Source organism: Aquarana catesbeiana, linkage group LG03 (assembly GCF_042186555.1).
Source record: "Aquarana catesbeiana isolate 2022-GZ linkage group LG03, ASM4218655v1, whole genome shotgun sequence".
Classification (NCBI taxonomy): domain Eukaryota; kingdom Metazoa; phylum Chordata; class Amphibia; order Anura; family Ranidae; genus Aquarana; species Aquarana catesbeiana.
Window position 1 is genome coordinate 47,044,106 of NC_133326.1, and position 13,100 is coordinate 47,057,205.

A 13,100-nucleotide genomic window follows, 5' to 3' on the forward strand; every position below is an offset into this window, starting at 1 on the left:
AACTTTGTGTGACCGTGTGTATGCAAGACAAGTTTGAGCCAACATCTGTCTGAAAAAATCCTAGGATTTTGTTGTCGGAATGCCCGATCAATGTCCGACCTTGTGTACGGGGCATAAGACATTTTGGACAATTTCATGCTCCCAACTTTGTGGGAACAGTTTCAACTGTTCCAACATGACTGTGCACCAGTGCACAAAGCAAGGTCAATAAAGACATGGATGAGCGAGTTTGGGGTGAAGGAACTTGACTGGCCTGCAAAGAGTCCAGCCTTCAACCTGATAGAATGCCTTTGGCATGAATTAGAGCGGAGACTGTGAGCCACGCCTTCTCATCCAACATCAGTGCCTGACCTCACATATGCGCTTCTGGAAGAAGGTCGAACATTCCCATAGACACACTCCTAAACCTTGTGGACAGCCTTCCCAGAAGAGTTGAAGCTGTTATAGCTGCAAAGGGTGGGCCAACTCAATATTGAACCCTACGGACTAAGACTGGGATGCCATTAAAGTTCATGTGCATGTAAAGGCAAGTGTCCCAATACTTTTGAAAATATAGTGTATGTGTACCTGCCTACTGTTACAATCATGAGGTTTATGTAGGAGACTCATATAAAATTTAAAGTGGAATTCCAGCCTAACTATGCTTAAAAATGTTTCCACCCACCCTCCTATTCTGTTATCTACTCTGCCAAACCCAAGTTAAAAAGATCTGTATACCTATCTATTTTTACTCCGGCCCAGTCATGTGATTCCCTGTATCAGTGAGCGGTGGCTGCAGGGGAGCCAACTGGGAATTCCAGGAGCGATGATGTCACTCATAGTCTCCCATAATCCAGGCATTGTCAGTGGTCCCTCTTTTCCCCTGCAGCCATTGCTCATGGATACAGGGGATCGAATCAGAGCATACTAAAAATAAGTAAGTATACAGATCATTTTTACACAGGTTAGGGAGGATAGGTAGTAGGAGGGGGTTGAAACATTTTTAAGCATTTTTATTATTAGGCTGGAATTCCATTTAATCCGGTGTGTCTAATATAAACTGGCAATCATAAATATATGTGTTGTTTGTAAAAAAAAATCACAGAAATTCTAAAAAATACATTTCTAATGAACTACCTTGATTTCTATGAATGAAAAAATTTCCGATTGATAATCTGTTTCTCAGTGATGTGTAATTAGACACAGTAATGGTCTAGCATACAGGAAAGGATCTAACCAATGATGTAAATGTTTAATGCACTGAGGTACTGGCTATCAATCGTAATTTAAACCATACCTGAAAGCCCAACTCTAGGCATTTCACTTTACTTTTGGTACTCCAATAAGGTTTTATTTCTGTCTGAGTCCCCAACAAAGAGTTTTCCACTTAATTCCAGTAAAAAAACTGTCACACATGGGCACCCAATGGGTGTTGCCAAAACAGGAAATAAGGGGAAATCTCCCCCAAAGGGGTCACAGACAGCCATAAGAAACCTTTTTCCTACTCTATATCCACTTCCAGACCAGCAACATAACCATACATCACTGGACTTCAATTGGTTATACTGGGATGATGCCTGGCTGCTTGCCTCATCCCGGTACTGTTTTTAGAGCCGGCGGTTGGCTCTCTTGTAAAAGCAATTCTATTGGCTAACTAGCCGCTGGATTGCTTTTACAAGCAGCAGGAGGGGACGTCCCCCCCCCTTCCTAACGCCTTGTGCAGCTTTCTCTGGCTCTCCCATCCCACTGGGAAACGATCAGATGGTGATTTCTCCGGCTGATCGGAGAGCAAAATAAAGGCTGGATAGGCTTTGATTGGCTCTCAGGCATAGTAACCCAGAAGCGATGACCTGATCTGACAGCCTTGGATGTCAACTGCGCCATTTTCAAAAATCAAAAGCAAAAGCATTCAAAAACAATGCTTTTAAGGGCAGAGGAGACATCTAGGGTCTAATAGACACCCGATCTCCCCAGAAAGAGCACCTGTCACATGCCTATTGCTGTCACAAAGATGTTTACATTCCTTGTTACAGAAATAAATGTGATTAAAAAAATGTAATTTAAAGCAACAGTGTAAAAAAATAAAAAAATAAATTAATCATTAAAAAAAAAATTAAAGTGCCCCGACTCCCCCTGTGCTCGCACGCAAAGGCGAACGCACATGTCGGTCCTGCAATGCACGCAAACAGCGATCATCCCACACATGTGAGGTACCGCTGCGAATGTCAGATCATGGGCAGCACCAGACCCTCTGTGTAAATCTAAAGTGGTAACCTGTAGAGTCTAACATGTTTGCTATCTATTTTACATGATCTTTTTTATTTTACAAACAAACTGGGTTGTGTATTGTGTTTTTTTTAAATTAAAATAAAAAAAAAATGTATTTTTTCACAAAAAATTGGATTTGAAAAAACACTGCGCAAATACCATGTGACATGAAAAAAAAATTTGCAAAACTCACCAATTTATTCCCTAGGGCCTCTGCTTTAAAAATATATAAATCGTTTGAGTGTTCTAAGTCATTTTCTAGCAAAAAATACTGATTGTTATATGTAAACAAAAAGTGCCAGAAGAGGCCTAGTCTGGAAGTGGATATAAAACTAAGAAAAATGTTTTGGATGGAGTTAAACCAATGATGGCTAGTAATGGATGGATTTCTGGTGAAATTCAGGTAGTGTATAGCCAGCTTAATTATGCCTTGTAAGCATACATAGGAGATTTTGCAGAGCATCAGCACCTGTTCTGTTAGGAAGGAGGGTTTATAAGCTCCGTCTGTTGATTTATTTCCTGTCCCTCTCATGGATTTCATATGGGACACAGCCATGCGCAGGATGGTGAGCTTGTCAGGTTTGCGTGCGAGGGCACTGCAGGTGGGAACCATGTCGGACAGCTCTGTGATGTACTGTGTCATCTTATTCCTCCGACGTCTTTCAATTTCACTGTGATTCTCTCTGAAAGCAGAATCAGAGCAGGAGAAAAAAACGGAAGAGTATAAGAATCAGCACCAAGCAGAGCCGTCCAGGGACACGGTCCCCGCAACCCAACGAACACACGTGGGCAGGAAATAAGTACACAAACGTCTTTATCAGTGTCTGTTCAGCTTCCATTTTAGTTTCCATTTCACTTGGATCTTGCTAGGAACCTGCTGGACTTGTGCTTATTCATAAAACATTCCAGAGTCTGATTAGCGGTTTCTTTTTGGGATTCTTTTCAAATGTTTGTTTTAATGAATTTACTGCTGGGTCTCAAGTGTATTAAACAGCAGGACACTTCAGCAGCAAATATACAGAGGGGTTTAAATCAAGGTTCACTTGTAACTTTGCTGGAACATTCCAGGTCAATGCACAGTCACTGTTCCGGGATTTTTTAATCCTTTTGCTTACGGGAGGGTTGCAGGCCAATGCAATGAAAGGAACGTAAGGTAACACTGGCTGCAAAAGGCATTTATGTAGTTGCTATAAAATTTATGAGCTGTTTATTGAAAAAATGGCAATGGTTCCCAGGTAATAGAGCCACCAAGAATAGCCATTAGAAGCATCTTTACTTTTAATTTCCTATTGAGTCATAAGCGAATTTATGTGTTTTGGACAGGAGCTGAAAAAACACTGGTGAAGACTCTGTAAATGAGGCAAATCATGTGCTGTACATATCAGCAGGTCACAATATGTGTCTGGGGGCCCTGGTCTACATTAGTGTCATGCACAAACTCACTTACCGCTCAGTGCTAACAAACAGATTTCAGAGAATTGGGAACGGTCACGATGGAATATACAAAAATACACAGCAAGTACATCACAAATTAGGCTTGAGACACATATGCAACAGGACTTTTCACTACTGATTCCTAATATTAAACAAAAATTTGTCTAAAGCAATTGAACAAAGCCGCCGCAGTGCTATTCAACTCTGTATGTTTACACTGGTGCAGGCAATCTTACATTGGCAGAGTTCATGTTGCCGTCACTAAGTAGCTAATAAGGATAAGCCAAGCTAATTCCCTGCCCTGTAACCCATGCCACAAAGGGATGGGAATGCTGGGGATATCATTCTGCAAATGTGGCCATATTAGATCAATGATGTCACCAGCCTTACTGTCCCTTTGTTACATGTGGCTGCGGGGAATTCCATGACCGTAGCTGATTGGGACAGCGGCCTGCTGTCATATGACAGGTTCCCCTGGGTTTAGCTGGAAATGGGTTTGGCAGGAACCTTAGCTCACCCTTAGTAACTAGCAGTAAAAAAAAAAATCAGTAGATTTGGGGGTTAATTTACTAAAGGCAATACAATTAGTTTCTTGGAGTACTTATGGGATGCCAGATGAGTATTCAGGTACACTGAGTTGTGCTGCTACCTTTAGGAGATTTGTTACAGGCAAAACAGAGTTGCAAAGACAACCCAGTATAACCCCATCAACTCCCAGAATTGCTTTAGATTTGTTTGCAAGCAATAGCTGTGGAGCTAAAGGGCTTGTGTTCCATAATGTATTCCAAGAAAAAGATTTTTGGTAAATCAAAAATCCTATTTTCTTAATTAGACATTACAGGACACAGGAGAAGTATTCAGGTACACTGGGATATCCAAAAGCAGTTCAACTAAGGGATGGGCAAGAGAGTAAACAAAAGACTAACAAGCTCACAAAAACCAACAGGTCAGCAGAGGTGGCGTCGTAGAGCCGAGAGAGCCGCCTGAGGAAGCTTACAACTGAACCCAGCATCAGCTACAGCTTGCATGTCCACCTGATAGAGCTTACTAAAAGTATGAACAGAAGACCAGGTGGCAGCCTTGCAAATCTGAGAAGCAGATGCCTGATGCAGAAAAGCTCAAGAAGCACTAATTGATCAGGTGGAAAGCACCCTAACAGAGAAAAGGGGAACCTTGTTCTTGAGGCCCTTAAAAGGAGAAGTCCAGCCTGAGCTCGTTTGGCTGGGCTTCTCCTATGGGTCACAGGAGGGCAATTCATTTTGCACACCTGTGACCTGTTTTCAGCAGAGAGCGATCTGAAGTCCGCTGTCTGCTGACGTCACTGGAATCAGTCCAGGCAACGCGTCATCCTGACTCTGGGAGTCTGGATCCACCAGGTGCCTGGACTGATCCCTGTTTCAGTTCTCAGTGAGGGGGCAGAATAGAGAGCCACTGACTGACAGACAATGTAGGGAAATCACCTTAGGAAGGTTAGGAGCAAAAGGTGAAAGAAAGAAACTACGCTGGGAACAAAAGAGGCTCTGGGGCTCAAATTAGCCTTGTCCTTGTGTAGCATAAGAAAGGGTTATGTACAAGTAAGGCTGACCACTCAGAAACTAGCCTTGTAGAAGTTATTATGAAGGGAAAGGCAACATTGGGAGTAAGGATAGAATGAGGAATATCCCTGATAGGTTCAAAGGGAAGTCAAAGAACCAGGTTGATATCCTGCAGAGTCACTGGGAACTGTATTGGAGAAACAATGTGAGTGACATCCAATACAAAGGCATTCACAGGGAGAGGCAGTCTTTAAAAAAAGAAACTGCAAAAGTGGGGTTTGACCCTTGATGGTACTCAAGGCCAAATGCTGATCCAGACCAGACTGGAGGAAAAACAGGATTCATCCCATTAAGAATTTCCTGGGATGGAATTTCCTTATCTTGCACCAAGAGAAATACGCTTTGCAAGAGTGACATCAGAGTTTGGGAGAAGTTGATTTCCTAGTCTTCAAAAGCGTAGGGACGTCTGAATCCAATAAGCCCCTGTGCCTCAGGATCTGCTCTTCAACGGCCAAGCCATTAAAGCCAATAACTGGGAAGCAGGATAGTAAACTGATCCTGAAGCAGAAAATTCAGACTATCTGGGAGGGCCCACAGAGAGCCTGCCAGGACCCGGATGAGATCTGATTACCACGTCCTCCAGGACCAGCTTGGAGCAATGAGAATCACTGAAATGCCCTCCACCTCGATCCTATGGAGTAAGTGAGGAAGGAGCTACAGAGGAGGAAGATCATAGATCGGGTTGAATTGATCCAATAGTCATCAGATCATCCGCTGCAAAAGCTAGAGGATCCCTGGATCTAGAGACAAATCTGCTCAGTTTGTTGTTAAACCTGGAAGATAGGAGGTCCACATCATGCACCCCTAACCTGCAATGTAGATCTTGAAACACCTTGGGGTGAAAGTTGAAGTTCTGCCCAAGTCAAGTTCAGAACTGCTTCTCACAGACTTCTGGTTTCACCCTGATGGTTGATGTACTGTAAACCAATGCAATGGAATTGTCTAACTGAATCCTATTAAGATGACCTCACAGACAAGAGGTCCAGCGTGGAAAGGATAACCAAATTACTCTGAGTTACAGAAATTTGATCAGTAGACGAGTTTCCTCCTCTTTCCCCTCCTACAATGACATTAGTTGTCAAATGGAGATTAATTGTACTTTACTAAATCATGTGTAATTAAGCTGAGAGAATTTATTAAATGAAGAAACTTGGTAGATCAAAAATAAATCTTTCTAAAAATCAAGAAAAGGTTTTATTTTCTCTCAGAGAAGAGAAGACATCCGTTCTCCTAGGACACTTGCAAAAAACAGAGGCATGCTGGGAGTGGGAGGGGTTATACTGGACTGTCTTTACAGCTTTGTTTTGCCAAGGTCTAAGCTCCTGAAGGCAGCAGCATAACCAAATGTACCTGGATACTCATCACGTGTCCCATAATGTAAAGTTAAAAAAAGTTTTAGATACACTGACATTTTAAGGATTATTTAAAAGGAAGCATACCATTTTACCAATTGAAGTAGTCCATAGCTACCACAGCAATATAGATATAATTATTCCTTGCTTTGATATGCTGATAGGTGAAATCAGATTTTGTACTTTTGTATACAGTCATTATTTTGTTTGTTAAACATTTAAGAAATACATGAAACAAAGTTAATTAATCCAAATTAGTACACACAAGGCTCCCTGTCTTCCATCATAAGGACCAACAGAATGTTATCTGAACATGACTGTGCAGTGTTCCTCCTATATAAAATGAATTCAGACAGAACATATACAGTGACAAAATACTGATTTTATCCTATGGTGAATTATACTAAAATTATGCACTCCATTATACAATGTCTAAAGATTTTTATTCTATAAACTTTATCACCAATACTTAGCAATTAAACTCTGTTTTTTTAGTGAATTGTTGATTTACTGTACTTTGTTTGAATATTGTGCAATACATTCTTGTTCTTCTTTATTATTTGACAGCACTACAGGAGGGCATGTTGTATGTTTGGTTTTGTAAAAATTCTGATTACAAAAATGTTTATACTGGTGCATGCAATTTGTCTTGCTGACAGAGTTCATGCAAGCCAGCAGGTGAATGTCTATTAATACAAAGTGTTCTCGTCACATACTGCGCTGTCCTGAGCTGCTTCCAAACCTAAGCCCTACAAATGACTGAAACTCGAGGGATGTTGTCGGTCCGACAGCGAGGTGCTCATGAGCGTGGGTGAAGGTGCTTCGCTGCAATGTGTAGAAGAGAACAGTGTATACACAGCTGGACAATCTAAACATTAGCAATCCACCAGATTGGACCAGAAGTTATCTTATATTCCACCTTCAGGATGTCAGGAGGCTCCTTTTGCTTCCTAGACTTGGAAAGACCTGCAGAATATCAGCATGTTATAAGTTTGATTGACAGTGGAATGCAGGCAGGACAGTTAGCGGCTGCCAGGTATACAAAGCTATTAATGTTGAAAGCCCTGGAATCCAACTCCCACATTGCAAGCCAGGGCAGTACACCCCAAAACCACTTATCTGTGCTTCCCGGTCCATTTGGAACCACCCTGCTTAAAATCACATCAGTTATTGCAGATAAACAGATGTATGGGCAAAATTAACAGCAGGGTTAAGTATGTGTAAATATAAATCAAAATGCTGATGTAACCAGATAGAGGACGGTGGATATTTCTATTTGCAAAGCTGTGAATTTGTATGTAAGAATGCAGTATACTAATGCAAAAGGACGGCTTCTTACTGAAAACATGTTTTATACTGTTACATAATAACTCAGTGACACAGATGGAATGTATAGGTTTATATGATATATTGGGCCTCAGTTTGCAGAAAAAACTGTCCTAGTCACCCATAGTATCCAATTAGATACTTCCTTTTATATTTCTATTACAGCAGGGAATAGTAGGATTGTTTGATGATATGGGCAATAACAACAATCAGATACTTCAGACTCAATAAATTTGAGGCCCATTGTCACAGGACAATTTAAGTAAATTCTAACAGTGTGTAAGGCAAATGCAGCTAAAATCTACACTGTCATCATTTCATTGTAGTTACACTATTGTTTTCTGCATGCATGTGTTGTTGGCCCTACCTGTACAGCTGGTCTCCATCTCGTTGGTCATTCTCATCTTCCAACCTGGAAACAAACATCCAGCTCTCTCTAAGCAGGGATAACAAACCTGCAGAGCTGATGAGGACCAGGAATCTGAAGCAATCTCCTACCTTACATCTCAGAGCCTGCAACTTGCAACTTTACCTGTAGAGTAAAGAAAAGAATATTAAAAAAACTGCAATCTTTGCACTTCCACCGAAACAAACAAAAAGTACCCTAGACACTGACCTTGAAAATTTGCTGGGTCCCTCTCCATCTTCATCGTCGAATTCCATTCTGTTGAAAGAAAGTGTGTGTAAGCCGGTAGTATATATTATATGGCTGGTAGCAAAAGTGAATTTTGCTGTTACGTTTACTGTCAAAGTTGTTACAGCTCAATTAGAACCAATCACAGTAATTTAGATATACTAAGGCCTCATACACACTGATTTATTGTAAACGCTGTTTCTCCTGACATGAAAGAAATCTGTGTTAAAAACTTACCTAAGCTGCGATTTTTTTTTAAAGCCAGTTTAGGCAAGTTTAGCAGCATTTGGTGTTTGGGCGTTTTTTTAATTTAATTGGCCAGAATTTTTATTTAACTTTAATTTATTCTGGCCATTAAAATTAATAAATACTGAAGTGCTAGGCTTGCCTTTTATATGCGTTTAGCTTTATGCCCTTTTCTGAACGTGATTCTTATGCCTTCAGGAGAAAAGCATTTCACTGCCTCTAAACTCTAGTAAAAGCCTATGTGTGCATGGACATACAGTGGGGCAAAAAAGTATTTAGTCAGCCACCAATTGTGCAAGTTCTCTCACTTTAAAAGTTGAGAGAGGCCTGTAATTGTCATCATAGGTATACCTCAACTATGAGAGACAAAATGTGGAAACAAATCCAGACAATCACATTGTCTGATTTTTGAAAGAATTTATTTGCAAATTATGGTGGAAAATAAGTATTTGGTCAATATCAAAATTTCATCTCAATACTTTGTTATATATCCTTTGTTGGCAATGACAGAGGTCAAACTTTTTCTGTAAGTTTTCACAAGGTTGTCACACACTGTTGCTGGTATGTTGGCCCATTCCTCCATGCAGATCTCCTCTAGAGCAGTGATGTTTTGGGGCTGTTGCTGTGCAACACGGACTTTCAACTCCCTCCAAAGGTTTTCTATGGGGTTGAGATCTGGAGACTGGCTAGGCCACTCCAGGACCTTGAAATGCTTCTTACAAAGCCACTTCTTCGTTGCCTGGGTGGTGTGTTTGGGATCATTGTCATGCTGAAAGACCCAGCCACGTTTCATCTTCAATGCCCTTGCTGATGGGAGGAGGTTTGCACTCAAAATCTCACGATACATGGCCCCATTCATTCTTTCATGTACACGATCAGTCCTCCTGTTCCCTTTGCAGAGAAGAAGCCCCAAAGCATGATGTTGCCACCCCCATGCTTCATAGTAGGTATGGTGTATTTTGGTTTGCAACTCAGCATTCTCTCTCCTCCAAACACGACGGTTGTGTTTCTACCAAACAGTTCTACTTTGGTTTCATCTGACCATATGACATTCTCCTAATCCTCTTCTGGATCATCCAAATGCTCTCTAGCAAACCTCAGATGGGCCCGGACATGTACTGGCTTAAGCAGGGGGACACGTCTGGCACTGCAGGATCTGAGTCCCTGGCGACGTAGTGTGTTACTGATGGTAGCCTTTGTTACGTTGGTCCCAGCTCTCTGCAGGTCATTCACTAGGTCCCCCTGTGTGGTTCTGGGATTTTTGCTCACCGTTCTTGTGATCATTATGACCACCATGGGGTGAGATCTTGCGTGGAGCCCCAGATCGAGGGAGATTATCAGTGGTCTTGTATGTCTTCCATTTTCTAATTATTGCTCCCACAGTTGATTTCTTCACACCAAGCTGCTTGCCTATTAAAGATTCAGTCTTCCCAGCCTGGTGCAGGTCTACAATTTTGTTTCTGGTGTCCTTCGACAGCTCTTTGGTCTTCACCATAGTGGAGTTTGGAGTGTGACTGTTTGAGGTTGTGGACAGGTGTCTTTTATACTGATAACAAGTTCAAACAGGTGCCATTAATACAGGTAATGAGTGGAGGACAGAGGAGCCTCTTAAAGAAGAAGATACAGGTCTGTGAGAGCCTGAAATCTTGTTTGTTTGTAGGTGACCAAATACTTATTTTCCACCATAATTTGCAAATAAATTCTTTCAAAAATCAGACAATGTGATTGTCTGGATATGTTTCCACATTTTGTCTCTCATAGATGAGGTATACCTATGATGACAATTACAAGCCTCTCTCATCTTTTTAAGTGGGAGAACTTGCACAATTGGTGGCTGACTAAATACTTTTTTGCCCCACTGTATAGAGGGTTATTTACTAAAACCCTAGGGTTCTGTTTACAATTAATGGTTATTTACTAAAGGCAAATGCACTTTGCACTACAAGTGCACTTGGAAGTGCAATTACTGTAGATCTGAGGGGAAGATCTGAAATGAGGGGAAGCTCTGCTGATTTTATCATCCAATCATGTACAAGCTAAAATGCTGTTTTTTATTTTCCTTGCATGTCCCCATTGGATCTACAGTGACTGAACTTCTAAGTGCCCTTGTAGTGCAAAGTGGATTTGCCTTTCGTAAATAACCCCCACAGGATTTTATTGAGCCGACTTCAGGGGCTTTGGCAATTCTTATTAACTTATTAATTCTAGGGGGGTGTTACCACCTATTGCCTCTTTATGATGCCAGCTTCGCTACAAACCACAAACTCTGATCTGGTGCAGAATGTCCTCTTCTGTTAGATATGGCCACACTCATATGGTGGTCACTCACCTTCATGTGCATAGACAACTTTAACCACCACATCTACTATTTTCAACTAAAATCTGAGAAAAGCAATAAATCAAATACATGAGTAAGAAATTATTGATTTTTTTTGTGAACCATAACCTTATTACATTGGGACTACCAAGTATTTATTTACTACATGCAAATAATAACGCACTATATCTATATAGATATATCTATAGATATATCTATAGATATATCTATAGATATATATATATATATATATACACATATATACATACATACATACATACATAAACACACTATATTGTCAAAAGTATTGCCATTACACGCACATGAACTTTAATGGCATCCCAGTCTTAGTCCGTAGGGTTCAATATTGAGTTGGTCCACCCTTTGCAGCCATAACAGCGTCAACTCTTCTGGGAAGGCTGTCCACAAGGTTTAGGAGCGTGTCTATGGGAATGTCTGACCATTCTTCCAGAAGCGAATTTGTGAGGTCAGGCACTGATGTTGGACGAGAAGGCCTGGATCGTAGTCTCTGCTCTAATTCATCCCAAAGTTGTTATATCGAGTATCGGGTTGGGGTCAGGACTCTGAGCAGGCCATTTAAGTTCCTCCACCCAAAGTCGCTCATCCATGTCTTTATGGACCTTACTTTTTGCACTGGTCCAAATCATTTGGTGGAGGGGGGATAATGGTGTGGGGTTGTTTTTCAGGGGTTGGGCTTGGCCTTTTAGTTCCAGTGAAGGGAACTCTTAAGGCATCAATATACCAAGACATTTTGGACAATTTCATGTTCCCAAATTTGTGGGAGCAGTTTGGGGATGGCCCCTTCCTGTTCCAACATGACTGCACACCAGTGCACAAAGCAAGGCCTGCAAACTTTTTGTAAATATTATAGTGTGATGCATACCTGTGTAATTCCAATTACCTGTGTAATGTCTATTCTTATAGTCAATAAAATTAGGAGAAAAAAGTGTCTTCTTCGGAACCTAACTTATATTTTTTTCTGAACAAATGCGGTTTATCATTCATTTCAGTTCACTTTTTTATTTGTCATACAATTTAATGTCTATGTTGAAGGGGCCCTTGAACTTCAAGTGCCCCGGGCCTTGAAGGTCTAAACCGGGCACTGCCTGCAGATCATACACTACTGGCTCACCACAGTTTAATCTTTTTTTATATATTTATTTATTCCACTGGATGGTTTTATTTGTCTGCACTAATCAGAGAATAAGCCCCTAATCTTGTCAATTACTTCTTTGGAGACAGTATGGAAGATCAGGAACAACTAATATTATAAACGTGTTCTGTGCAGAAGAAGACTACTGTGTTGTGAGAATAGGGACTAGCTGAAGGATATGTGACTAAGTACAGTCGTACAATCATGTAGAAAACACAGTATGTGCCAGTGATGTGACTTTTCCCACCATCCTGGCCCAGGAAACAGGAAACAACGAGGAGATGTGAGACATGGGCTCATTTTAAACAAACACACGCCTCTCTTCCCATTGATAACCGGACGATTCTTCACTCACACGGAAGGGAGGAGAGATCTTCATTCCCAAATGAATCTTTCAAAGGTAGAAAAGCGTTTGACAGCTCACATCCTATTCAGCAACCACCAGCAAGGCGATGCTGCATTTCCCTCTATAACATACAGGATGATGTTAATGTAGCTCTCTGCACACATTGGGCTCTGCCCGCTATGTAAAATAATCTAATCTCGCACACCACCTTTCTGATTGCCATATGTTTTGTTAGGTGTGTTCAGCCGGGTCTCCAGTTCACTCTGCACACCCTTCTGGCTGTCAGTTCAAAAGATGGCCTCCACCGATGGGAAAATGTGGCACCGAGTGGCACAAATAAGGTGGAGATGAGCTTCCAAAGACCTATGGAGCAACAGCAGCCAAGTACAGTAGGCTCCACTAGTAAAGCTTTTTGAGACAGCTGCTCCT

The 13,100-nt window shown here is 41.2% G+C and overlaps 1 protein-coding gene across 4 annotated transcripts in view; it reads right to left on the reverse strand.

Annotated features, from left to right (window-relative positions):
- Positions 1-13,100, reverse strand: part of ARNT2 (aryl hydrocarbon receptor nuclear translocator 2) — a 199,302-nt gene that overhangs the window by 126,824 nt on the left and 59,378 nt on the right. For all 4 annotated transcript variants that reach the window (XM_073618473.1, XM_073618474.1, XM_073618475.1 and 1 more), the window contains 2 exons: positions 8,571-8,618; positions 2,717-2,930 (listed from right to left, as the gene is read on the reverse strand). In XM_073618473.1, coding sequence (XP_073474574.1) covers positions 2,717-2,930; positions 8,571-8,618 — 262 coding nt within the window. The remainder of the gene's footprint in view (positions 1-2,716; positions 2,931-8,570; positions 8,619-13,100) is intronic.